At 45.8% G+C, this 25,282-nt stretch overlaps 7 protein-coding genes and 1 non-coding gene across 8 annotated transcripts in view; 5 read left to right on the top strand and 3 right to left on the bottom strand.

Moving 5' to 3' along the window:
* Positions 1–3,020: 3,020 nt before the first annotated feature.
* On the top strand, positions 3,021–9,632 carry LOC128717805 (general transcription factor 3C polypeptide 1). The gene is made up of 7 exons (XM_053811482.1): positions 3,021–3,099; positions 3,183–3,516; positions 3,593–4,468; positions 4,546–8,952; positions 9,060–9,252; positions 9,326–9,416; positions 9,487–9,632. Exons 1-7 carry the CDS (start codon positions 3,021–3,023, stop codon positions 9,630–9,632), a joined length of 6,126 nt encoding a protein of 2,041 aa, XP_053667457.1.
* Positions 9,633–9,907: 275 nt separating this feature from the next.
* Positions 9,908–10,847, bottom strand: LOC128708307 (TIP41-like protein). The gene is made up of 2 exons (XM_053803281.1): positions 10,824–10,847; positions 9,908–10,747 (listed from the first exon to the last, which is right to left on the bottom strand). The coding sequence occupies exons 1-2, from the start codon at positions 10,845–10,847 to the stop codon at positions 9,908–9,910; spliced, it is 864 nt and encodes a 287-aa protein (XP_053659256.1).
* A 553-nt stretch (positions 10,848–11,400) lies between these two features.
* LOC128708308 (small nuclear ribonucleoprotein F) lies at positions 11,401–11,671 on the top strand. Its single transcript, XM_053803282.1, has one exon. It carries the CDS (start codon positions 11,401–11,403, stop codon positions 11,665–11,667), a length of 267 nt encoding a protein of 88 aa, XP_053659257.1. The 3' UTR covers positions 11,668–11,671.
* Positions 11,672–11,784: 113 nt separating this feature from the next.
* Positions 11,785–13,277, bottom strand: LOC128717804 (sodium/bile acid cotransporter 5-like). The gene is made up of 2 exons (XM_053811480.1): positions 11,956–13,277; positions 11,785–11,857 (listed from the first exon to the last, which is right to left on the bottom strand). The coding sequence occupies exons 1-2, from the start codon at positions 13,275–13,277 to the stop codon at positions 11,785–11,787; spliced, it is 1,395 nt and encodes a 464-aa protein (XP_053667455.1).
* Positions 13,278–13,472: 195 nt separating this feature from the next.
* Positions 13,473–13,544, top strand: Trnae-cuc (transfer RNA glutamic acid (anticodon CUC)). The gene has a single exon. It is a non-coding gene; the product is annotated as a tRNA-Glu (tRNA).
* A 1,313-nt stretch (positions 13,545–14,857) lies between these two features.
* Positions 14,858–15,870, top strand: LOC128708305 (delta(3,5)-Delta(2,4)-dienoyl-CoA isomerase, mitochondrial). The gene is made up of 2 exons (XM_053803280.1): positions 14,858–14,918; positions 14,984–15,870. The coding sequence occupies exons 1-2, from the start codon at positions 14,858–14,860 to the stop codon at positions 15,868–15,870; spliced, it is 948 nt and encodes a 315-aa protein (XP_053659255.1).
* A 452-nt stretch (positions 15,871–16,322) lies between these two features.
* LOC128707990 (CDP-diacylglycerol--glycerol-3-phosphate 3-phosphatidyltransferase, mitochondrial) lies at positions 16,323–18,935 on the bottom strand. Its single transcript, XM_053802946.1, has 3 exons — positions 18,910–18,935; positions 16,816–17,932; positions 16,323–16,742 (listed from the first exon to the last, which is right to left on the bottom strand). The coding sequence occupies exons 1-3, from the start codon at positions 18,933–18,935 to the stop codon at positions 16,323–16,325; spliced, it is 1,563 nt and encodes a 520-aa protein (XP_053658921.1).
* Positions 18,936–21,405: 2,470 nt separating this feature from the next.
* LOC128708119 (uncharacterized) overlaps positions 21,406–25,282 on the top strand; it is a 33,243-nt gene continuing 29,366 nt past the window's right edge. The window contains exon 1 of the mRNA XM_053803077.1: positions 21,406–21,508. Within this exon, the coding sequence (XP_053659052.1) occupies positions 21,406–21,508 (103 nt within the window). The remainder of the gene's footprint in view (positions 21,509–25,282) is intronic.

The raw sequence follows: 25,282 nt of genomic DNA, 5'->3' as shown, positions 1-25,282 counted from the left end.
ATTCACGTTCACGATTGTTTGCTGCATAGTTGTACGAAACTATCCTTGTATGTAGTCAAATATCATTTACTAAGCCGATATTGTACTGATCGAGCTTACGTACACTACACGTAGTATCCTTACCACACATCTGGTGGTATACATTTTGAAACAAACAACCTGATTCCTGATTGAATCGAAGCAACGATTTTTGCTAGTTGTGGGAAATTACATTTAGGCTACATTTTTTTCGCTATTATAGTTTTACGCAATAGATGAAAAGTATTACCGCAACAGTTTAAATGTTTGCAAACATTTCTAAATGGAAGCAAGCTTTGGGAAACAATACCCCACATTTAACTTGTGTAGAAATTGGATTTATTTTATCTTTCAGTCTTCTATTCTTTTTGGCATTATCCTGCAAGTAGGGCTTTGGATGAACGATTCTTAAATTGTTTTGCTATTGTAGGTATTGGTCGATTAAATAGTACTAAAACGCCTTGGTCTAACACGCCTCGCCCGTATCCAAGGATCGACTATAGCGATACCTGGTAAAACATAGGTCTCTAGTAGGCCTAAATGTTAACCGATACATGACCCAGTAAAGGTCGTTACATCGAATAAGAGAAAGATGCTACCATGGCAGCCCAAAATTGTTTTATATAATATTTTTTAAACGAAAAATTATCCAACGGTAACGATATTTTTTTAAACATGAAGCTAGAATCTGGCGCAAATAAATTTGTGTTGTGCGTGTATTTTTTATGTGATGGTTTTTGTTTGTCTGTTTTCGTTTTTGCAAGGAGTGTCATCAGTTACTCGATTACTAGACTTCTTGAGATTGTAGTACCACAGTACCAAGAAGGAAAAAAATAGTCCAATGTTCTTTGCATTTGTGAAAGCATTATCCATTGGTGATAGGACCACTCTGTTGAAACATGCATGATCTATTTTACTATTTGACCAATCCTCACGACATTTGCTGATTATTTCAAAATAATAAATTATATACCAAACAAACAATGGGAACTTAACAATGGCGCACCTAATAGTGCTTGAGAAGTAATTTCGAATCGATCAGGTTAGGAAATTTGTGTTGTTCAATAATCGTTCGCAGTCACACTGCGTGATACCCTCGATGTGTGTATGGATCTACATTTTGACGAGACGAGGCGGTGGCCCTAAACAGAAGCCGAGCCTCGGTTCACGAGAGTGATTGAAGGACTTTTTTAAACGAAAATATCGTTATGCAAAACCAATAATTGCATGATTAACTGCTTACAAATGGAATGAACAATGATAAACATAACATGATTATAGGATAAGTCCCACAATGTGTGTGCAGAATACATAACTAAATGGAATACTTAAGCATAGAACAGCGGGTTGGTCATCCATCAAGTGTAGTTTGTGATGATGATGCCGCCTTTTGATGGTAGCAGACGGCAAAGAAGCCATTAGTCGGAAAACATAGTTAACGTCGAGCACGATCGCAAACAAATGGCTAACAAAATGTTCTGTTTTTGATATATATTTTGATGCTGGTGAGCACTACAACATGACGTAGCGTGCGAATGAAGCACTAAAAAAGAACCGGTTCACATATGTTCTCGCGATGGTTTCGCGTAAGCATAATTGCAATGGAATGTATCGGATGCCTATGATAAATGATCGTGCAACTACTTCTCTATTTAGCAGCACACAACACAATTACATAATTTAAAGAGCAATGTAGAATTATGTTGTGTTTTTTTTTCGTATTCTTGAATCGACGGTTAGAAATCGAAACAGTGGTAGACAGCATAAACCAGCAAAGTTATGTTCAATGCGAACGGAGAAAGGGAGGGAGTAACTCAGTAACGATGTGTAACTTATTTTCATTCCATCGTAAGAAAAGGATGATATGAAATAGATTATGTGTAGCAGGACATCGATTAATTTGGTTCCGCGGTTAGTCAGTTGCTTTATTGCCGATGAGAGGGCCAACGAACATATTTTTTAAAGCACCCAAACGATAGAGGTGGCATATGATTGATATCCACTAATTGAAACTCTTCGAACGCCGATAGTATGACGTTCGTCTTCTACGTACGATGGTTTTGGTTCGTGACCGGGGAGCTGAGCAGGACGAAACCTATAGCTAACAGTTTGCGCAATAGCCTACCCAGTGGAAGAAATAAACTCAACATTGTAGGTAACCGTCGTTGTCGGGCTTATCGAACGGAAAATGTCGCGCATTTGCAAATTACCGAACAACAGTTACAGTCGGTACCCAACAAAAAAAAAAAACATCAACAAACTACTACTATTCACTCTTTCTCAAAACTCTTACAACTGTATTGTATAATTATAATCTACTATTTAGTGTGAGCATATTTCATAAATTGCAACTCAGCATGATCGTATTAACAAACCCGATCATGCGAATAAACTGTAGATGTCGTCGCAGCAAAAAGCGGAAAACGTATTTCTAGGAATACAGTAAAAAAATGGTAAAATTTGCAAAAAATAAAGTAAAAAATTGTAAAACACAACACGTTTGTTTAATTTTGATATTTTATTTGCATTTCATATATTCAATCACGGAAAACTTCGGTGACAAAGCCTTTGGAATTGAGGCGACATGTTTTCTGCAATAGAAACCAGGAAAGTGAACTTAATTTTCTTCCGAATATTGCAACGCAATTGGAGATTACGTATTCAAAAATTCAAAGTTGCTCTCCGCCCGTGTTACCTAGAATATGATTTTCTGGTTGCCATCAAGAGGGTTAACCGAAATTTGTCACTTCGCATGACCGTAAAAGTCCAGTGTGCAAGAAATTTGTCCATGGTTGCTTCACACCCTATGGGCAGGGTCTACAAAATTGGTTTCTATGTAGAAAAAATTACCTCCATTTCGATGATGACCACCATATGTGCGCTGTCACTGTAATGTAATTTTGACAAAGTGTCGTGTATACAAACAAGTTCTCAGATGATGGTAGCTTGGGCGGTGTAATTTATTATCATAAACTGTGTATTACCTTAAATTTACTAATAAAATGTTACCTAACGCATCATTACCATCAATAATCAATGAAGAAATAAGTTTGGAAGGTCTGGAGGGCAGTACACTAAATTGTAAGTACGCAACCCATGTTACCATATGCGTAAGAATGAATGCGTATGAAGTTACAATCGCTCGATTCTTCCTTTGCCCTCAGCACTATGGAACCACATAGCGTTACGGTTGAAGCTGACGATGCCGCTGCCTCCGAGGCTGATGGGTTCGATCTGGACGTTGGTTTTGCGTAACCCTGAATTTGAGTTCTATCTGTTGCTAACCGAAAGAAAACCATTTGCACACTTTAACCGGCTTGGTAATCTTGATCCGGAAAATGGTATCGCCGTGCAGCCGAGTGAATTTCCGGGCCATCGGTACGCGTATCGCTTGGTTGAAGCAAACGGTATCCGAGGATCGTGCGAAGAGTACGACACACGAACACCGATTCCGCGAGAGGAATTGCGCAAAATCAGCTGCATTGAAGCAGAGCAAAGGTAAGGGATATTTGTCGTCGTAGGTTTAGCCTCACACAAACAAATGCTTCCGTATAATCTTATACCCTCATTGCAGATATGGTCGCAAATTTGTCATAGTAGCATCACAGCGTATGCGCGAATCTTTTCTAATTTTTCCGAACTTTACGGCCGAGCTGACCGGTATGCAGTACTGCATGCTCGAATGGATTGGTCGTTCTCGGTTTAGCGGAGAAACATCGCACGGCAAATATTCCCTAGTGGAGATATCGGGTGATTCGAGCTCGCTGTTTTACCACCGAAAGGTTCTCAGCGCCGCAAAGCTGATCACGCGCCAGAACCTTTCGATCCGCATAGATGACGTGAGCATTCAGGGCATGATATTTCATCTGCCGCGTTACTACAACGAGATGAAAACGAAACAGTTACTGATCGTGGAGCGTGTCGTTAGCGAGCTCAAGAAACGTGAGCACTACATGGCAGATTATGAAGAAATCAAACTGATGGTGCTGAACAAATCGGACGCGGGGAAATTGTTTCGTTCGCCTGAATTCCAGCGCTTCATCAAAACGGACGAGACTGTTTCGTTTCGTACGCTGTACCCGAACGCACCGTCCAGCTCGTACCTGACAAAGCGAGGCGAAGAAAAAATGATACGCGTCATGCGGCTAATCCATCCAACCGCGGACGTGTACGATCTATGGTGCCGTGACACGGCCGAGGAAGGTGGAGCTGATGCGAAAGAAGGTTTTCTAGCCAGCGCCGATAGCAAAGCAGTTTACGCCGATGTACCATTGCTCCAGCTAGCCTATAACGCGATTGCCGATCAGGGTGGAAAAGGAATTTCGCAATCGGAAATGGCCCAGCAGCTGGGGTTGGATAAGTTAAATGCTCGTGCCGTTGTGAAAAATTTGACCAAGCTCAAATGCATCGAAAGCATGGCGGTGGACGAGGGCAGACAGCGAACTTCCAAGTAAGTGTTTAACTAGCACACCGCTTCGTGAATTGCAGTAACGTTATTTTCCAAAATTCGTTGTGTCTTTGTTGCAGATTTTTCATACCGGGCAGCTCACAAAGGTCGGCCATATTTGAGAAAGAAATGTCCCAGTACGTATCGAACCAGATGGATTTGATGGAAAGTCAACGGCAGCAAATGGCAGGCATCAAGAGCGAACCGGAAGAGGATCACGACCAGAATGCACCCGAAGCCGCCTGCGATATGAACTTTGGCGAAAGCACCGCGTTCATTAGAGAATGCGCCTCGCCAACGCTGAATGCGAACGCGTTTGATAGTACACTGCACGATAATTTCACCACCGAAGTGGTTATGTCCGATCAAATGCTGAAAAAAACATCCAAAACTATTGCAGAGAAAGTGCACAAGAAAGCGATCAGCGAGCTAATGTTGCGAAGGTACAACTTTATCATGGAACTCGTTAAGCAGGAGGAAGCAATCGAACCGCGTTCCATCTTGAAAAGCTTGAAGCTGGCAGAGCTGGCAGGGGGCAACCAGTACACGGCCTGTAACAAATCCTTAATGCGACTGATCGGTCGACTTGCTGCCGACAAGCTGGTGGTAATCGCAAACGTAACACTCAAGCGAGAGGATCGCGAATTCAATCTTGTTTACGTGTGTGACCCCAAAATAACGCCCGATCATCCAGGGCTGCAGTCGAAGCTGGCGATGGCAAAGTCTCGGATCGTACTGCAGCAAACACAAACGACGGGCACCGACCAGGAAACGTCGATACGGAAACCCGAGGAACTACGCGGATACCATGGCTGTTTGCCAAAGTGTCCACGCATGAAACTATACCACGAGTATCTGTTCTATACGGCACACGTACAGCCGAGGGACGCCCGCGAGCTGGACACAAACGAGTTGGAATCGATCAATCTGGCTGGTATGGATTTAAGCGAAATATCTCCTATCTACAGCGATACGAATGATTGGCGAATGTTCATTCCACCGCTGAACCTCTACGACGGGTACGGAGTCGGTTGGGTGCTACTGACCGATGTGGTCGTGCGTATGCCGATCTTTGTCTTCTGTTCGATCTGTTCGTACTCATTCTACTCGCCCGCACTCGACTACTATCTGAACCATCCGATTCGAAAGTACATGCTGTTGAAGGATCTACCCGATGCAGTGCGAATGCAGCTGCTGCAGAAACGTCGCTACATATACGCCATACTGGATATTACGAAGCTGCTATGTTATGCAGGGCTGCTGCAGATGGGACCGCAGTTACGAAAAACACGTGACCAAACGTACGTTTATTTGAACCAGTACGCTTGTCTGTTGAACACGACCGGATCGAAGGACAGCTACCATGAGATCGAAGCACGCAAATATCCCATGATACAATTTCGCCTCGAAACGATGGACGACGTGCAGGAGTACTGGGATCGGCTGTACGATATCGCGATCCGAACAAAGCTAAATTCGCGCAACACAGCAATCGGGCGGGTCGTATATGTGCAGCACCTACACACAAAACCTGCAATGGTGGATGCGCTTCGGGTACAGACGGAAGAGACGGCTCGTCTAAACGATCACCCTGGTCAGTTGCCGCACGGTGATGAGAAGGGTGCTGCCGGTTTCGATACAGCCATGTTTATGCATCTCAAAACGAACTGGCAAAAGGTGATGAACACCTCCGACTATCGGCATCGGCTCGACAAGCACCGGCTAAAGATCGTTCGACGATCGGTAAAGATGAAGAAAAAGCAAATGGATGCCGCCAAGAGTACAACCGAAGCCAACAGCAGCAACACCGCCGCAGATCAAACGATGTCATCCGGTGTCGTTTTAACGGTAGGGCGGCGGTTTGCCCTCAGGAACCCGGTCCGCAAGCGTGTCATCAAGCCGCGCAAGCAATCGCACCGGCTTCGGCGCGAATGCTATGACGAGGTGGACCGAATAGCACTGAGGACGATGAATAACTTGCGCGTCAAGTGGTCACGGGCCGAGGATCAAATACTGGTGTTGTGCCGCGTAGCGCAGCTGTACATGTACACCACAATAACCATGAACTGCCCGATCAATTCGTGCATATTCCGGGATGTGTTGCATTGGGCGAATGTTCGCTCGGCAAACAAAACATCCCGTGCCTGCCAGAGGCGTGTGCTGTACATGGTGAAAAAGGTACCCGGTGTCGCGGATACGATACGCACCTGTCTGGAGGAGGCGAAACAGAACGCGCTAATAACGGAACGATTCGGGCCGGGCTTTGCAAAAAAGCTCCGCGCACGGTTTGAGGATGTGGAAGATTATATGGTGGCCGCACGGATTCATTTCGTGCAGCTAGTGCACATGGTCCGGCAGCTCTGTTCCAATATGGTACGGGGCAATGATGGTGGCACTGGGCATGTAATGCCACGGGCTCAACGATGCACGGAGGGATCACGTCGCGCTACCCTTCGCATTCCAGCCACCATCGATGAGCTGTACCGGAAGTTCAACGTTGCCGATACGAGCAGTATCGTGAAGCAGTTAAACTATGCCACCGATCCAACCACGTTGCAGGAACTGCAAATGTACAAACTTACCATCCTAATGCACAGCGCCGTGACTTACGGACGCACAACCGAGCCACTGCAGAACGTGTATCGCGAGTACTCGGAAAGTATCCTCGCCGGTGCGATGCGTCTGATGCGCAATTACCATCTGGTGTCGCTAAACAAGAAGCTGAAGGGCGTCGGAGCGAAACTGCTCTTAACGCACACATCAACCACGGAAGATCGTGAGTTGTACCACGTGTCGATCCACTACCAGCAGCAGCTGATGACGTCACTTCCCTTCGAACTGTTTCCACCGATTTTTGACCAGTACATGCAGCTGCTCGATCGTGTACGGTACGACGAGATGTACACGTACGACGACAATGGGCAGGCGTTGGTATTGCTGCTCAGCGAACTGCTCACAACCGGGCGGGTCGATGTGCAAATCGATCAAGAGGCTAGCTACATTGAGGTGCGAGCAGACACAAAGGAAAAGGTACCATGCTACTCGGATGTACTAGAACAGGAATCCGGTTCCGAAGCGGCTGGCTCTCAGAAAGCTTCCCCAAAAACGACACCCTTTAAAACGCCCCTCGAGAAGTGTAGTAAACCCGCGACGAGCAAGATTCGATTTTCCTCCCAGAAGGATGTCACTTTCCAGTACGTCTCGCATCCGGTCGAAAAGTTGCTAAAGCTGCCGATAGAATACTTTCACTTTTTCTGCCTGCTGGAGCAACTGCAAGTGCCGGATCGGCGTTTGATTGTGCAGACGTTTAAGATCGATGATACGCAACCGGCTAACTGCTCGCTGCCCACTTGTATCTGCGCAACGTCCAAAGCAGGCGGGACGCGTAACTTCGATCTAGTCGGACGGTGTCTATCAATGGTACACGGCCGGCAGGATCTGCTGGCGCGCATTAGGCAGCATGCTACAGATCGTGCGCATCGCAAGAACCGAGTCGATTCGTTGATGATGTTCGAAATTCGGGAGGAGAATCTGCTGCTGTTCTTCATCAAGTACATCGTAGAATTTCAGCAGCGGTGGATCGAAAAGCAGAAACGGGACGTGAATCGCCAGAACCGGTCGTTGCAGGGACTCGACCGTAATACGATCAATATGGTGGAATTGCTCGAGGAATGTCTGCACTTTGACGAAGAGTTTCCCGAGTACAATTGGCTCGATCGGTACGAGATGTCGTCGAACGTGTTGGAGGATGAGGATGTCGGTGAGACGGAACAGGGCGACGAACGAACGTACGACAACCTGAAGGCGCTAAGCGAGAAGGTGTTTAAGCTGCACAACTTCTACGAAGTCACGCTCAAGAAGGTGCACATTCGCATGAAAACTTCGCAATACATCGAGCAGTTCGGTGCCGACGCTCTTACCGATCGGGAATCCTACGGTCTGTGGAATGTGCCACGATGCTTCCTGCCGGACGGAGCAAAGTCTCGCCGAGAGTTGCTGGTGAAGCTTACCAGCGATGCTGTGTGGCCCGCAATGGAACAACTCGAACGGCCGCTGCAAGAAGCAATGTCGGTAGTTGAACGAAACGCGAATGCCAAGGCCCTGCTTGCGTATATCGAGTCGAAACAGAAGCTGGGTGCGAGCGTGCTTGATCTAGCACTGAACTTTTCGAACCACGTTCAGCTGAAGCAGCATTTGCAGGTACTGTGTGGTTTTAAGCTACTGTTGCGTACCGGTTTCAGGACCATTACCTACGTGCATTGGCAGTTTGTGGAAGAATGGCTTACGAAGGCACCGGTCCCGGAAGTTAAACAGCGTGCGAAAGAACAATCGACCAGCTCGGTACCGACAGCGGAGACGAGCAAGGGCAACAAGCGAAAAGGAACCGCACTGTTGCAAGGGGAACAGAGCAATTCCAAGAAGCCGAGATTGAATACAGCGACAGAGAGCTCGCAGGATAGTAACGAAGGCACACATCCGACAAAAAAGTGAGTAAAATGAAGATATGTTTGGATCAGGAATTTTAAATTGATCGGTATTAAATTGGCCGACCACACCGAACCCACTAATCACAGCTTATTGATCGTTGTTCCAGGTATCAGCGAAAACATATGCTGCTTGCGATGGCACCCTGGATAAGAATTGATGGTCTCATTAACAAACGTTTGCTGTTCCGTTGGCTAACTTCCATACTGCTCTATTGTGTGGCCCATCCTGGCGTACCGTTGAATGTCCTGTTCGTGCGCTACAACATGATGGCTCCGTTTCATCTGAGACAGCTGTTGGAGGTATGTATTAATCGACACATCCGCGCTTATCAATCGTACACGGGAACGGTAATCAATGTTCTTTTTTGCGCAGATGTTGCAAAGTTACGGTTGCATTAGCCTGCATTCCATGCAATGCACTATAAAGAAGACGATATTCTCTATCTATACGCCGGTCACTGTTGGTAAGTGAGGGCGATTGTTTTACCGACAACGATTTCCTTCTGTAACGAAATGTTTACTTCCATTGTTTAGTACCGGGAACGGAGTTTTTGCCCGACGAACAAACCTACGTAGACGTCGCACCGGATGCGCTGAGTACGCTTTCGCTTTGCATTGGTGAAAACCGCAAGTATGCTCAGGACCTGATATCTACAAACCAGTGGGAGAAAAAACCCTAAGTTTAGTGTTTAATTTTAATTTAATAAAAATAGATACAACGTGACTGAGGTAGAACAAAATGTATCTACGTAAATGTAACTGACTGATGTGTTAATCGAGCTCTTCAAGATCACCCTATAGAGGACTTTAGAAGAAAGTTGCTGGATATATTTTGAACACACACATGAGACACGTGTAGGAATTTATTTTTCACGCTGAATATTTTAAATCACATGGCCATGTTCTTCCAACGAGCGAACGCAGCGTACCCAACACCGAATCCCCAACGAATACTCTATTCCTCGTTTATGATCGTTAGCTTTTCGTTCACTTTTCGCAACACAGGTAGCTTATCCACGATATGATCCGGATTGGTGAAAAGCACATGTGGAATGTGTTTCAGCTGTTCCACCTTTGCTTCGCGGTGCGTAAACTCCTTCAGAATGTAATCGTTGCCCTTTTCATAGTGGAACCGGGTGTCGTTGCTGCGCAGCAGTACGTTATCGACACGCAGAAAGTAGCGCAACAAAATGTAAAACCCGGACGGCATGACGCGCACCTTCACCGAAAGCAACGATATGCCGTGATCGTGCAGTTCATCTTCGAACAGGGTCAGGTTGTGATAAAACAGGATCTCTTCCTTACGCATCAGCTTAAACATATCGATACGTTGCTCTGTCGGTTCTACCCGGAAACGATCATTTACCGTGCCCGAATACTCGGTCGTAAACGTCCAATCGAAGGGTTTCACTTTGTCCGCGGATTGTGCCGCTTCGGGGCGACTTTCGCGCCACTCATCGGAGCACGCCACCTTCAGGTCGAGCTTTTCGTTGCGCACTAATTTCAATGCATCGAGCGGATTGAACTCGAGTTGTGCTCCGGACGAATGGCTTATGCGTAGCACATTCCTGTGAAACACCATGTCGGGCAGATGTGGTAATGCGAGGGTAAAGTTGTACACGCACAGCTCACAACAGTCAGCCTCGCCGGCCACACAACTGTCCCCGTTGATGCAGATACTTTTGAGGATGTGCGATTTGGTATAGGCGATGGTCCAGTCGTTGAACTGATACGTTTCTCTATCCACCGGCAAACGAACGGGTCCGAGATCGTCTGCACCGGTTACCTGCGGAGGCTATGGAGAAGATATAGGGCATGAACGAAAAACGAATGTCCAATTCCAAACGCGTTCGCCAAAGGTGATTACTTACGGCTAGTGCTGCTGTAGAGGCCATAGTGGATGGGATAAAACTGATTTGGTAAGAACGTAATGATACGAACTAGGTGTAAAAATGATGTAAACAAATCAGCGTCTGTCGTTTATCTACCCGTGTTGTTGACGTTTGCAAGCATTGGTCCTAGCGGTTGGTAAAAGCGGATTCATAGTTGCCTTATTTTCATACGTAAATACACAGCATTCTGTAATTTTGTATTGTAGTATTAAAATTTTTACATTGTCGTATTTTGCCCGTTTTTCAAACTCATGTCATCCACGCGATCTTGTAGATTGTCTAATTCATTTCCCTTGGAAGGTTGTCAAACATGCTCGCTACATTGTCAAAAAAATCCCCCGCCGGTTGTGTTCGTGAGAAGGAAAACAGTATTTTCATCGATAGACGCCGTGCTTTAGCAGCTTTTTCGATTCCCTGCGAAATCAGGTTCGTGTAAATAGTACAATTTGTTTATTCTATGTCGTTAATTCCTTTGGTGTTTACCTATTACGTAGGTGTGTGCTATCACTTTGCTTGTACGGATTTAGCGGAAAAAGAAACACAACATTCTACCACGATGGCGACTGCTATGCCAATTAACCCGAAACCATTCCTCAATGGACTCACCGGCAAACCGGTAATCATAAAGCTGAAGTGGGGCCATGAGTACAAAGGGTTCCTGGTGTCTGTAGACGGTTACATGAACATGCAGCTAGCAAACACGGAAGAGTTTGTGGACGGTCAAAACACGGGACACCTTGGCGAGGTGCTGATTCGGTGTAACAACGTGCTGTACATACGGGGCATAGACGATGAAGACGAGGAAGGTGAAATGCGAGACTAACATAGTGTTTTAGAATAAACGGCTTTTTTTCTGTATTTCGATGTACAAAAAAATCAATTTCTAATGTGAATGTTTCATTCGCTACCATCAGCACCGCCACCAGGGAAGATAATAGATTCATGGTGTTGCTTCCACTACCGGATCCGTATCGCATTTTGGTATTAAACTGTTTTCAGCGCGTCCTCTTGTTCTGCAATTAAACGATAAGGATTGCGGCTTAAGGGCATCAAATTAGCAAAAGACATGCACACACAAACAAGCACGAATGTTTCAACAACCGGAACTTACCTTTCGTGTATTCGTAGACCAATAAGAAGCAACAGCAAAGGTAACGGTGTCATAATTGCATTCGAGACAGGAATAACCGTCGTTAAATCGGCTGCTGGTTGTTCCAGGGCAAAGCGCAACAGGAAGATCGCGATACCGGTATTCTGGATGCCCGTTTCGACGGAGATGGCCAACGAATCGGCAAGAGGTAAACGCATCAGATGGCATGCCAGAAATCCGAAACAGTAACCAATCAACGGCAGTCCCAACCCAGCGAGGATAATTTGCCACGAAAACAGCTCAAACAGATACAGGTTGGTGACGATAGCGAAGATCACGATGAATAGAATTAATATCACGGACATGGGCTTAAGAATGCGTACCAACAGGTTACTAAATCGCGGACAGTAACGTTGTATGAGCAAACCGGCGCTTATTGGTACAACTAACCCAACGGCTGTGTAAGCAATGCGACTGTACGGTACAACAAGATTTGCGCGCTGGAAAATAGTACGACCGAGGGTGAAAATCCATAGCGGCATCATACCAAACGCTGCCAGCGTACTGATGGTGGTCATGGCGATGGAAAGTGTAAAATTCCCGCCCAGCGCCACAGTCCAGATATTGGAGGCTCCACCGGCTGGTGAAACCCCGGTAAAGAACAGTCCAAGCTGTAGCTCGTAATTATCGGGGAAAAGTAAATGTCCCAGTCCGTAGCTTAACAGTGGCATAAACACAAATTGGCAGATAAATCCTATCACGGGACCAACCGGACGACGAACGATTTGCCTCAGTGCTCCGACGTCCAGCGCTGCGCCAAAGTTGATGTACAGGATTGATATGAGCAGTATGACCGAACCAGTGAACACATGATCAATGACGCGTTCGGGACGGATGACGGTCACGGGAAGGGTGGACGATTTAAGCCGCTCGGTAGACCCGTTCTTACGCACCAATTCAACGAAAAGTTTTGTCTGTCCAAGAAAGTTCGCAACGATGCTAAATGACCCATTGTACGCGACGGACGCGACGAGCGGCTCAATAACGATCGTTCCGTTTTCAACCCAGGCCACGTGTTCCCGCTCGCTTCTTAATTGTATTGTGCGAATGTCGTCCAAATCCGTTGGTTTGATGTGATCGATTCGTACGGTTATGTTTCGCATCGTATCCATATCCATATTAAGATTAGGCGGATTATAAATGACTTCCCAGTCTACACTGGACACCCGGCCGAGGTTATCCTGCTCATCCTCGTTGGCTATTAAAGTGGCTTTGCAGGTGGCTATCACTTGAATTATCAGTAGGGCAATGAATAGCAGCAGCTTATAGATGGGGCAGGCCATTGCACTCAATGGAATTACGTTACGTGTGATGCGTTTGGTTCGCGTTACCAAGTACCGGTGGATAGAGATTTGGATGGATTTTCTGTGAAAGAAGACAAATGGGTGGTCAGCGTGTTGTAAAGTCTGAACAAGCTATCGGTTGTTAGTAGTGCAGCGAGGAATACTGTTCTGTTTGTGTGGCCCTCCTCTCGACAGTCCCATATTGTCTAGTGGTTAGGATATCCGGCTCTCACCCGGAAGGCCCGGGTTCGATTCCCGGTATGGGAAAACGCTTTTTTTTAGTTTTGTTCGACAATGTGCTATCTTCTTGCCCCACAAACGTGAATCACACGGTACGCGCGCACACACAATAGTATCGGCTTCCTTTGATTGTTCAATCAGCAATTTTAATTATGACAAATGCTACCACACCTTTGATAGTAGGTAGCCTTGTTGTTTGGGCCTTATCTGCAAACTACGGCTGCCGGCTCCAACGAAAAAACGTGCACTGATTGTGCTTGTTTGTGAGTTTTCTTTCTGTTCGTAAAGAAGCACCATTCAACCACAAAAACTCGTATCAGAGGTACATCAGGAATCTTATCGCGGTGGAAGTCTATGGTAACGCACCACTATCTATCTATCATCCCAGCGTGTCTCACTAGTATTCTTGTTGAATCTAAACCACTTTTAAGATAATCACTTCGCCTAAGAGATACCTGTTGCACAACTGGCTGCAACGCGCATTCCGAACAATTGCGCCCTACCCTTCAGGAATGAATAGCTTTCCAGCATATTTGCATTCTCTACTACAGCTCCTAATACCAGGTCAAAGAGTGAAACATGTTTTGGAACAATTTCATCATTCCAGCCAAGATTGAAACTATCCTCAAATTTGTATTGGTAGAATAATGTACAGGAAGGCAAGTTACCATGAGACTTTTACAAACATTGCACACACGTCCACTATATTTTGTTCAAAGCAGAGGGCAAAAGTGCTGGAAAAACAAAAACACTCTGATCGCTTTCCAAAAGTTGCGTTACAGTAAGTTCGAAAAAAAGCACATACTACTCCACACAATGTTGTTGTTTTGTTTCTAATTATAACCAGCGTTTGTGTTGTGCCGTTCAGCCTCCTTTCGGCACTATGATCTAAACAAAAGTGCCGATCAATTGTTCACGATCGAATGAGCGAAAAAAATACAATACCGAACAAAAAAGTGTGCGGATCTGCTTGATGTCGGTGGAGCGACGAAACTCTACAAATGTTTGCACTTGTATTTTCCGGTGCTCGCTGTACTTTTTTTGTGGTCTCATCGAACAGAAAAGAAAAAGGAAATGTACAATTGGCTTTTCCCTTTTCATTGGAGTTTTTCTTGCATAAATAAATTAAAACTACACCAAACTTGATGCAGACAGGTGAAAACAAAATGCTGTAAACATTGATGTTTACATGCAGTTTGACGTTTCCTTGAGCAAAGAGCAATTACACCGTTATCATTTTGCCACCTTCCGTCTTGGCCAGATTCATCTGATTGGAACCCATTTTACCGATCAAAGTCCACTTTTACAAGCTCTAAAATATTTGCAAATCACTTCGGAACATGAATAAAGTTGCCTTTAGTGCTATTTTCTCCACTCTCAAAACGATGGTCCGACCAGGAGGTAAACTGCACGAACGTTATCCACAAAATGGAGTTAAAGTTAATGTGTTCTTTCATTTTTCACAGTACCGATCGCTCGCAATCTTTGCGCAACGGTTAAAAGTTCAGGAGATACGTCCGAGAAATATAGCTTTAAAACGCTCAAGCTGACGACGCCGTCTCCGTTCGTGGTGCATGTCGAGTTCAATCGCCCCGATCGTATGAACGCCTTCAATCGGCAGCTGTGGACGGAAATCAAAGATTGTTTTGATCAGCTGCACAATGATCCCGATTGCCGGGTGGTGGTACTGTCAGGCGGTTCCTCCAAACACTTCACGGCCGGCATTGACCTGTTCGATATGATGAAGCTGGGCCAAGAGTTGGGTGCTATCGAGGAAGTGGGACGACGTGGTCGGCTGCTCGAGGGAACTATCAAACTCTACCAGGACTGTATCAGTTCGCTGGAGCAATGCTATAAACCGGTCATCGTTGCGATACATGCTGCTTGCATCGGTGCGGGCCTCAATCTGATCACGGCGGCCGATATAAGGTATTGCACTCGTGATGCTTTTTTCTCGTTGAAAGAGGTGGACATCGGTTTGGCGGCCGATGTTGGAGCATTGCAGCGTTTCCCACGTGTCGTCGGTAATCAGAGCTGGGTGCGAGAGCTAAGCTTTACCGCTCGTAAGTTTGCGAGCGACGAAGCGTTCAACCATGGGCTAGTGTCTCGACTCTTTGACAATCGGGAAGAATTGCTGCAGGGAGCGATGAAGCTAGCGGAAGAGATCGCCAGCAAGAGTCCGATAGCAGTGCAGGGAACGAAGAAAAATCTTGTCTTTTCTGGTGATCATACCATACAGGAAGGGCTGGACCACATACGCGGAATCAACATGCTTAACCTACAGAGTGAAGATTTCCTGAACGCAATTATGGCATCACAAAGCAAGGAAACGCCGGTATTTGCCAAACTGTAACGCAACCACTAAGAAACGTCTTTGTTTTCGGGTATCGAACGGTAATAAAGGTAGGATTTCCATGTGGCTATTTTGTACGCTAGGTTTTACTGTTTTAAAAACAACGTCCTTTACATCCAAACGAAGGAACTGTGCCCTCGCTCTCTCGGTAGCTTTGGTAATCGGTCGTACAGTGTACGAACCTAACTGGAACGGTAACAAACTTGTGTAACAAGATATTCTTTTGTTCGACTAAAGCTAGCGCGATTCGTAGTGAGGGAAATTAAGCTATGTCGCGGCGGCATGTGCCGAAACTGAACGATTGACTTCATTAACTTGATCACAACACCCGTGTTTATCACGGGAATGTATTGGAGGAGTTTGTTCGCACGGCATCATGAGAATGGCATCAAATTTCGATGCAAGGTGAGCGCAAATATCTGCAGTCCCGGATTATCGATACAGAAGCGAGATTAGAAAAAGTTCCGAAACAGCCCGACAACGGCACGAACCCAGCGGGGTACCGGTCGGTTGATCAATTCCGTTTCGGCTGTGGCCGCGTGTTGCAGCAGATTTTGATACTCTGTTTCGAGCTTACGCTGCAGGTTGGCGTTGTTCGTGACCACGCAGACCTGGGCTTCAAGATCACGGTTGACGGACCGTTCGCCCAAGTTGGATGAACCGATCAGGGTGACGTTTGGGAGGGGCGAATCGGGTAGATAGTACCACAGACCCTTCGCGTGGTACGTCCACCCGGCCCGTTCGTACTCTAACAGTTCCACCCGATGGCTTTGTCCGGAGGATTTTAGCATCTCGAGAAATTTGCGAGCTAGCAGGGAGTATGCAGCTGGGATACCGCCTGCTGGTCCCTTTGCTCCGAGAAATCCATTAGCCTGCAAAAGAATCGGAACAAAGAAGATCCTAGCTGAGCAAGCTGCGCTCATCACTAATGTACAGATTACTCACGTTCGGGTGTGCCATTAAGATATTACATTGTGCTTGACAATCATTTGTCAGCGTGTTCATGTACGTCTCCGTTAAGTTGAAGTATCCCGTTGCTAACCGTAGCTGCGAACCAGCTAAGCACCCGGAAAGCAACTGCTTCGTGGCCAAACTGTCATGATGAATACCGAGCTGTCCCATTTCGATCAGTGGAAATATCCACGTGTCCGCCTGTTGTGCGTCTTCCCGCTCACAAACCGCTCGCTGTTCCTCCATCACGCTCCGAAAGTACGTTCGGATGCGGTCCCGTGCTTCAGTTGCAAACTCGAGTTGCGCACATTTATACGGCAGCATGGTCCAGGTGTCATGCATACGGGTAGCACCGTCACGTCCAACCGTCAGACTAAACTCTTGCACCTTCGATAGGAAATTGGCGTAAAAGTCCGCAAGCCGTCGGTCCTCGATCATCACGTACCGATCCTGCCGATTGGTGAAGTAATCGTTCGACAGATTCGCACCGGAAATGATGACCGTGTCATCCACCAGGTAAAGTTTCATGTGCTGTATGCCGAGCAGCTCGTTCCATCGCGGTGGAGCGAGCCGTTTCGTGAGTCCACGCAGAACCGGCGTGTGGTAGAGCGAAAGGCGGAAATTATCCGTCTCTTCCACCAAGGGCATTAGGGTGGTTTGGCTATTGCGCACACCCCGTGTACCTCGCGTGAAGTCCAGCAGGACGTCCACCTTCAGCTGCACATTGTTACGCAGATTTTCATGGATTGCGGCAACCAGTTGCGTTTCGAGGTTGCCCGTGCCAAGGTATAGACTGGCGAGCATGATCCTTCGACTCGCGACGGAACATTTATCTAGCAGCGTGTTGTAGAACGTGCTCGGCTCACGGATGACCTCTATACAATCGCCTGACACTGGAAAGCAGGGCGAAATAGCGTGCAGCCAGCTCAAGGATTGTAGCGAATTGGTGCGAAAAGCCGGAGGTACCACATCCGCTCCACCTCCAGACGGTTGCCGATTGCTGGGGTGAGGCGCTGAAGGTAAAAACTCTCCCGCCGGAGGGTAATCCGCAATGAGCGTACTGAATAGTCGGCGGATCATCTTCAGCAAAGGTTGTAGTATAATCTGCCAACTGTGAAAATAGAAAAAGAGAAGACATATTGTGGAATAAATTTAATCTCTTCTGATCGGACTGAAGGCGGTTGTGTAGCGTGTAGTTTAAGCATTTCCAATATACGCGCACAGAACGATGCAAACGGTTACCATTGGATCCAAAAGCGTTTACGAAACATTCATAACATCACACACAGGGCAAGCGGTCTAGAGTCTAATACATACTATTAACGAACGAAACGCACGGCCATACAGTACTTACTACAAGGAAACATAAAACAGCAGATTCTTACCTCGTCCACTAGCTACCACCATTCAGGGATCAACTCACACGCTTTCGATGATCGGATAGATTGCCGCCGTGCGCCGTACGAAAATCGAATAATTTTGGGAGGTACGATTTGAAAGCATTGAACGGTAGGGTTTGAACAATATTGGCCGCGTGGCCGGTTTCGGCTATTCCCTTTCCCCTACTCAACGCGACTGTTTCTGCTGCATGAGAAAAGTAAGGTGAAAATTGGGATGAGAGCAAGCGTCGGAATGGACCAAGTTGGACAGAAGGAAAGTATCCGTACAATAAACGCGGGCGTACATGAACAGGTGTAGTGTGCCGTGTTGGCTTGCATCTTTCCACACACAACTGTTATGCTTCCCGTTGTTGTTGCAGTAACATTGGCAAGACAGGGAGAATGGGGGCTGGGTTGGTCTATTTTTAAAAACAAAACAAGCTCAATGCGCATCCTGTATTGAGTTCGCCGTACAAAACAATACCGTAATACAGTACGTTCGTAATAGCAAAACAACAACAAAAAAAGAAATCGGAAACTCATAATTCTTCTCACTAGCAAAACGAATGGAAACGGGATTTTACCGATTAAGAGCTGGTGTGGAGAAAATGGCAAAACATTTCCCGCAATCGGAAACTCGCTATTAGCTTGAGCAAAAGGATACGAAAGGATAAAGAGGTGTGAACAAAGCAGGACGAATGTTGCTTACCTGAGGAGAAAATCGATTACGCTCATGGTTGCTTACACTACCATTACTATTTTCGATCACCTAAGGAGGATTTTTCTTTGCAAAAAGCTGTGCGGTAGATGTCCTAAGATGAAGATCAACCGTTTTCCTACTGCCGTCACGCTGCAGTATCCGTTCCGATGTTGCTAAATCTGAATTCCTTCGGAAACCGTGCAGGAGAAAACACCAGCGCTAGCGCTGAAGGAAGTCAATATTTACGTTGCGAAATATGAAATGTCAAAAAACATACGAACCGGTAGGGGAAAGCCGAACGTCAATCATTTTCACCACACGTTTTACCGTTTCACCAAACTTGTGGGGAAAAGAATGAAAACGTGCAAAAAGACATTTATTTCGTTATTTATTTTGTGAATTCTTACCGATGTGAGACAGCGAGATAACGATTAGCCCATCTTTTGGTTTCTCTTGCCAGGCGTTTAGTGGCATATTTTTATTTTTCGATACAGTTGCCGAATCGGTTTGATGAGACGGTACCATTGTGCTGTTGCTGGGAAAATGCATCACAATCCGCGGCATTCATTCCATTCATTTGTACGTTCATTTTTTCCCACTCATTTCATTCATTTCAGCTGTGCACGTTGGTGCGAGTGGACGCGCGTCGTGTTTTGCTCCGCGAGCTCTGTACGCCAGGAAGCAGTTTTTGATTTATTTTTCTCGGTTTCATTCCCCATTGACAAACAGTGTAAGTTTTGTTTAAAACACAACGAAAGCTTCTGAAATTCTGGTAGAATCGGGCTGCGTATGGCTGTGAGCGGAAATTGCAAGCAAAACTGCGATCACGCTTCATCTACGCGATCGCGATCTACGAACACACCGAAGTGCGTGCGACGGAAAGGCTCCAAAAAATAAAGAATCAAAATACGATACTCCTTTTCCGGTGCGGTGCAGGGACACAGCGACGCCAACGTATTTGGCCATCCAGCTCGTCTGCCGTTCTTGTTTATGAGTTTGTGTCGGGTGTGTGTGTGTGTATGTTTTTTTTGTTATTCGCGTCGTCTTCTCACTCCCTTCGATCGCACATAGCGGCACGTTTTGCTTGCTTCCCTTTTTTGCGGGCAATCGAAAGAATCTTTCTTCGGCGTTTATCTTTGCGCAGTGTGTTTTGGGGTGTGAGTCAGACAAAAAGGGATCCCACCAACCAAGTGCCTGCTAGTGTTGCGTGCCTTCCGACCCAATTGGAGTTTCGGGCGACGCGCGCCATATCGTAGCGAAAGTCGCGAAAACGTGCCCGGGGTGCAGCGATAACCGTGATACAATAAAAGAAAACGTGGTGACCGCGGGGTGGCTGTTGCGGGTGCGGCATTCGATATAGAGAAAGGCCAAAATGGTTCTGCTCTCTTGGCAGTTCACCGTGCCCCTTCGCAATGACGACGGTGCGTAAATGCGTATCAAGTGATCTTGTACGACCGAGTTCTGTGAGCAATATTGGAGCCTTCAAATTAGTGCCCATTGTTTCAGGGTGGGTTGTTGTAACAAAAAAAAAAAAATTGCAATGCAACCCGAGCTACCATTAAAGTGCAAATTCGCTGTGACTGTGGTACGTTGTGCAACCATAGCAAGCTAAAGTTTGCCCAAAAATTATCACGTTTCCTGGAGATCTTTTCCTCCCTGGGGCCACTATTGCCTAGCAGTGAGTGAGTCAGTGTGCGTAGCTGTACCAACTTCTCTCGAAGACCCCCGGAAGACGCATCTGGTAGTCGCACTGATAGTGGTATTAACACAAACCCACCCTCCCCCGCGTTCGGTACAGTTGGTGTGTGAGAAAAGCCCGGTGCAAAAGCGCAACGAAAGTGATCATTGGTGGTTCTACACGTACGGAAAGATTGATTCCTTTCGGTGTAAGAAAGAAAGATCATGCGTAAAGTGCGATAATTTGCTCTCTCCCCGTGTTGGTTGCCTGTTGTTAGTGTTTTTTTTTTATTGTTTCGGAAAAATTACCGCCCAGCAAAACACCGGAAAAATCTAATCCCTTCCTCATTCCCTCCAGGAATTGACGCCAGGTTTGGTGTGGTGAAAGAAGATGCAAAACAAAACTTCGATTGGGTTTTAATTGAAAGTGGATGCGCGTAAAGAGAGTCCCGGCGAAGGCGGGATGTGTACCGATCGTCCACACTCTCACACAAACAACACATCCAACCGAAGAGACGACCAATTTCATCATATCATCGCACGCCGCATGTGCTGGCTGCAGTAAAGCATAAAATCTCAACGGTTTTGTTTGCCCTGAGAACAGTGTAGGGGGCCCGGTGGCCCACTATCAGCACATTTCGCCCTGGTCGGGCGGAAGACGTAGCGCATTGTTGTGAAAGTGTACACGCCCTGCCGAGGGAATAGGAAACCAAACGGAAGAGATCAGAACCAGGAAAACGGGATCATTCATACAGCGCTGTATGAAAGGAAACCATCAACAACCCGTCGCCAGTCGTTCACTGCTTCTCCACCATCCTCTCCTGAAACATGGTCTGGCCAGCGCTACTGTTTATGTTGATCGGCTGCTGCTCGATCAGGCTGCTGCCCGGTGCTGCTGCGGCGGAACATCATAACATGTCACACACGAAAGGTAAGCGATCTCGGTGTTAATTTGTAGCATGTTTTCCTCCCTAATTATAGCGTCGTCTATGTGTGTTTGCCCGTGTTGCAGCCCGTGTTTACTTCACGGTAAATGATATCTCAATGTAATTTTTCCACCTATTATGCACCTTGGAGAAAGTTTCTTTAGATATGTACATAGCGAAAGAAGTTTCTAATCACACTAGAAGAAGAACTCTTTGCGATAGATAACATAGAATATACCGTCCTACCACTTGCCTGTGGGAGGTTTACAAAAAAAAACGCGCCTTGAAGGTCAGCATAGTGCTTTGGAAGAACATTTAAGTACAAGGCCACCGCTAGGGTGCATTAAAAAAAAAAAAAAACACCCGGACGGCGGGAGTCTTGGTGTGTGCAGCCAGATTTTCAAAAAGCCTCAACCTAACACAGACCCCCGTCGATGATTTTGTTTTCAACTATGCTTTCTTGCCTATTTGCTTCTGCTTACGTATCTTCGTGGATGTCGGTGCTGTTTGCTGCACGGGGCATAATACAGTAATTCGTTACTTGTTGTCATCTGTTTTTTCTTGATCCTCTTTGTGTCCGCTCTTGTTTCATCATAGCAAAGGTTTATGTGCGCAATTTCACACTTAATTGAGCGTAATTGATTTCCGGAGCGGGTGTTTTCCCAGAGCTAGAAGCATTAACAAAATTAAAGGATTTTTGCTATTCGTTCTGGTGGTTGCTGTAACGCTTTACGAAATTCCTAATGAAAATATTCGTTTTTTAACGTAAAGAACAGATAGATAGTAGACTCCCATAAATTCAATTATTCAATTACCTCAAACGATTTAAATCAAACATTTTGCACCAAACAGTTTTCACATAAAACGTCCCAGTTCGTCACAATCGCTAATGCCATAAAACGTCTTAATTAGACCAGCTGTGAAGCACTCGAGTCATGCTTTCCCGCATCTCAAATTGCTATCCCAAAGGGAACTGTGGATGCCGTATGCCGGAGGTGTCCATAGGTGTACCAGCCTTGCTCACATCGTTGTGCTAATGTTTGCCATACCGCAGCAACAAACAGACATACGGCAGCTTCACGCATTTATGATGAGCACGGTGGCAAGACATTTTCTTCCCGTACTATGTATATCTGCCTGCCATCCTCTAACTCTTGTCCTGCAGCTGTGTACCGGTGCATCGTTGCACCCTGGCCCATGCCGGCAAACAAACTAACTGTACATTGCGTCCACGCATCGGGAGACGTTCAATTTTAAACAGCTCATCATTGTTTTTTTTCGTATAAGCAGCTCCCCACAGACCACCCCACCTCCGCCACGCCTCCCCCACCCAAAAAAAAAACTGAAGTTTATTCCTCCCGCAAATATAAATATTACATTAAAGAAGTGTGTGTGTTTTTTTTCTTCTTTCGGTGATGAAGGTGATGGTTCGTTTCGCGTCTTGCTCCATGACCAACTGCGCCGTTATGCTGTTCTCCCTGAACGATCATGGTACTGTATTCGAGGTCCCCAAGGAGGCTGCTTTTTTTTTTGGGAGATGTTTGTTTAATCATACAACAACCCCGAACCGCCTCCCTTCCCCCTCGACCCCCTAAAGGGGAACCGCGGCACGATCGCGATCGCGGGAGTGTATTGACATTTGTGCACGGCATCGACCGGTGATCGCGTCCAAAAGTAACGTGAAATACGTACTTAAAATTTCCACCAGCGGTGAAAATTCCACGTACCATCTTCATTTTGCGGTGCCTTTTATTGTGCTGTGTGTTTGGAGGGCAGATAATGTTTGGCCTCTTTGGTTGGGTGGGATGAGGTACACTTCGGCAACATTCCGAAGCATATGTATCCACCGTTTTATCGCGATTTCTTCCAAGGACTACCGTCAAGATTTCCCTTTTGTTCTCTTCTCGCATCCCGTTCGAGCGTTTGCTTCGGTGGAAACTTCCTGCTCTTACACACGGGACGGTGTGTGTGTATGTGTGTGTGGGTCAACTAGATGACTTCTCTTCGAAAGATAAACCATCCCACAAGTAGTGGGTAAGAGTAAATAAATTCAACGTCGAACACAGTCGGGCATCCACAACCAAAACCAAAGAAGAAACAAAAAAATACCTAACGAGATGCAGTTGAGTGAGCCATGCTGGGAAAAAGGTTGCCCTCCTCACGGCGGCAACAGTAAAAGGGCTTTCGGGGCCGATGCGATGCCCAGGGGAAAGTAATGCCCCGATAGACGCCGCCAAACGTTGACGCTACCGAACATTGGGTTGGAGTGCATTAACAGAGAAAAAAAATGGGACAGAAGCACCTAAGAGCGCACTCGCATTCGGCGCTTTTCACTGTTTAAAAGTTAGTTTTGGGTTTTAGGGAATGGTGAGTCTGGCTGGAAGGGTAGGTGTTCTTTTTTTTAAATACATTTATCCACTTCGTTGAATTAGATGAGAAAGGTGTCATTTGGGGAAGAGGATTAAATTGTTACTCTCCACTGGTCGTGTGTACGCTTATTGTTTAAAAATAGTGTTAAACATTCAATTATCGGGTGAGTATACCAGGGATCGGCACACCTTTCACGAGTAGGGCCAGACAGTAGCAACAATTGTGAAGCGGCGAGCCAGACACTTCAAACGAGTTTTCCGACACATGAATTAGGTGATATCAGCAGTGCTTTTGCAATATTTTATCCTTTTTTATATGTCTTTTTTTTTGCTTTTCGTTTCAATCTTACATGGCACTAAATCGTTAGAATACCTACAGTATGTGAAACAAAAACGTTGCTGTCCAGTGGGATTTTTGAATCATTCACCAAACTCTGCTGATGATCGTTGCGCATTGGGGACATTTGTGCGTGAAACAACTCGTAAACAAAACTGTCTTCATCACCGCACGCTTTCTGGACAGCAGAATGCATCGAAGCAACCATAGTAAGTTTTCAAACCGTCCAAGATTTAATTGGTCGGATGAAGACGATCAAAGAAATGTACAAAAATATGACACATTTGACGACAATGATGATTCACGTATATTAATTGTTAGTGTTAATGGTGAAGAGGTCTTGTGTCGGCCGTATAAAATCTATTGGTAGGTCGGATATGGTGACCGCACGTTGCTGACCCCTGGATCGTACAATTTCCCACTGGGGAAAACATACCGCCTAGGGGGGTTCTCAGTTTTCCATTGGTTTCCCATAAATCATTTTCAGCTGCGCTACGATAACAATGATTTAACTCTCCAAAGCTAAAGTTGAAAATATTCTTCTGTTTGTGGAAAGTTTCTTGTAAATTCGCGATGCCAAAACATTTCTCAATCGTGTGTTGTATGGCTCATTTTCCTTTAGCTTTCTGTTTTGATTTGCTCTTATTCTTCTGTTTGTGTTTTTCGAACGAAGGAGATGTACTTTGTCAGGAAAATGAATTGATATGTTGAAATTTTATCTTTCGTTTATTATTTCAGCTATTTGAAAGTTCGTAATGTTTCTCTAACGAACCTGTTTCCGTTATCGTCATCACCTAGTGAAGCTCGCTTAGTGAAGTTTACGACAGTGCTCAACCAAGGAAAGCTTGCCGAAACTAATGAATTAAATAAAATGTATACATTTTATTATTATTTACCTTGTGCGTTGGATAGTTGAAATTACAATTCGTTACGGTTTTATGTGAAACCGTGCGTTAATGTTGTTTGTTTGCTAATAAATGTTCCATTCACACTAGCGCTTTCTCTATGTTCTAAATTTTGGCAAAGTTTTGTTGCATGCCGTAGCTTAGAAAGTCTGTCCAAAATACACGGCC

Source organism: Anopheles marshallii, chromosome 2 (assembly GCF_943734725.1).
Source record: "Anopheles marshallii chromosome 2, idAnoMarsDA_429_01, whole genome shotgun sequence".
In the NCBI taxonomy this organism is placed as follows: domain Eukaryota; kingdom Metazoa; phylum Arthropoda; class Insecta; order Diptera; family Culicidae; genus Anopheles; species Anopheles marshallii.
The sequence above is the reverse complement of the archived record's forward strand: the minus strand, read 5'-3'. Positions and strand labels throughout refer to the sequence as shown.

Bases quoted from the DNA above. Each gene is read 5' to 3' on its own strand.
- LOC128717805 (XM_053811482.1), top strand. From the start codon at position 3,021: ATGTTACCTAACGCATCATTACCATCAATAATCAATGAAGAAATAAGT. The intron at 4,469-4,545 runs GTAAGTGTTTAA...TCTTTGTTGCAG, and splicing joins GGCAGACAGCGAACTTCCAA to ATTTTTCATACCGGGCAGCT. The intron at 8,953-9,059 runs GTGAGTAAAATG...TCGTTGTTCCAG, and splicing joins GGCACACATCCGACAAAAAA to GTATCAGCGAAAACATATGC.
- LOC128717804 (XM_053811480.1), bottom strand. From the start codon at position 13,277: ATGGCCTGCCCCATCTATAAGCTGCTGCTATTCATTGCCCTACTGATA. The intron at 11,858-11,955 runs GTAAGTTCCGGT...GTTTAATTGCAG, and splicing joins GGTCTACGAATACACGAAAG to AACAAGAGGACGCGCTGAAA.
- LOC128707990 (XM_053802946.1), bottom strand. From the start codon at position 18,935: ATGAGCGTAATCGATTTTCTCCTCAG. The intron at 17,933-18,909 runs GTAAGCAACATT...CTATTTTCACAG, and splicing joins GTAATCGATTTTCTCCTCAG to TTGGCAGATTATACTACAAC. The intron at 16,743-16,815 runs GTGAGTAATCTG...ATTCTTTTGCAG, and splicing joins TCTTAATGGCACACCCGAAC to GCTAATGGATTTCTCGGAGC.
- LOC128708305 (XM_053803280.1), top strand. From the start codon at position 14,858: ATGAATAAAGTTGCCTTTAGTGCTATTTTCTCCACTCTCAAAACGATG. The intron at 14,919-14,983 runs GTAAACTGCACG...CATTTTTCACAG, and splicing joins AACGATGGTCCGACCAGGAG to TACCGATCGCTCGCAATCTT.
- LOC128708308 (XM_053803282.1), top strand. From the start codon at position 11,401: ATGGCGACTGCTATGCCAATTAACCCGAAACCATTCCTCAATGGACTC.
- LOC128708307 (XM_053803281.1), bottom strand. From the start codon at position 10,847: ATGGCCTCTACAGCAGCACTAGCC. The intron at 10,748-10,823 runs GTAAGTAATCAC...TCTTCTCCATAG, and splicing joins CCTCTACAGCAGCACTAGCC to CCTCCGCAGGTAACCGGTGC.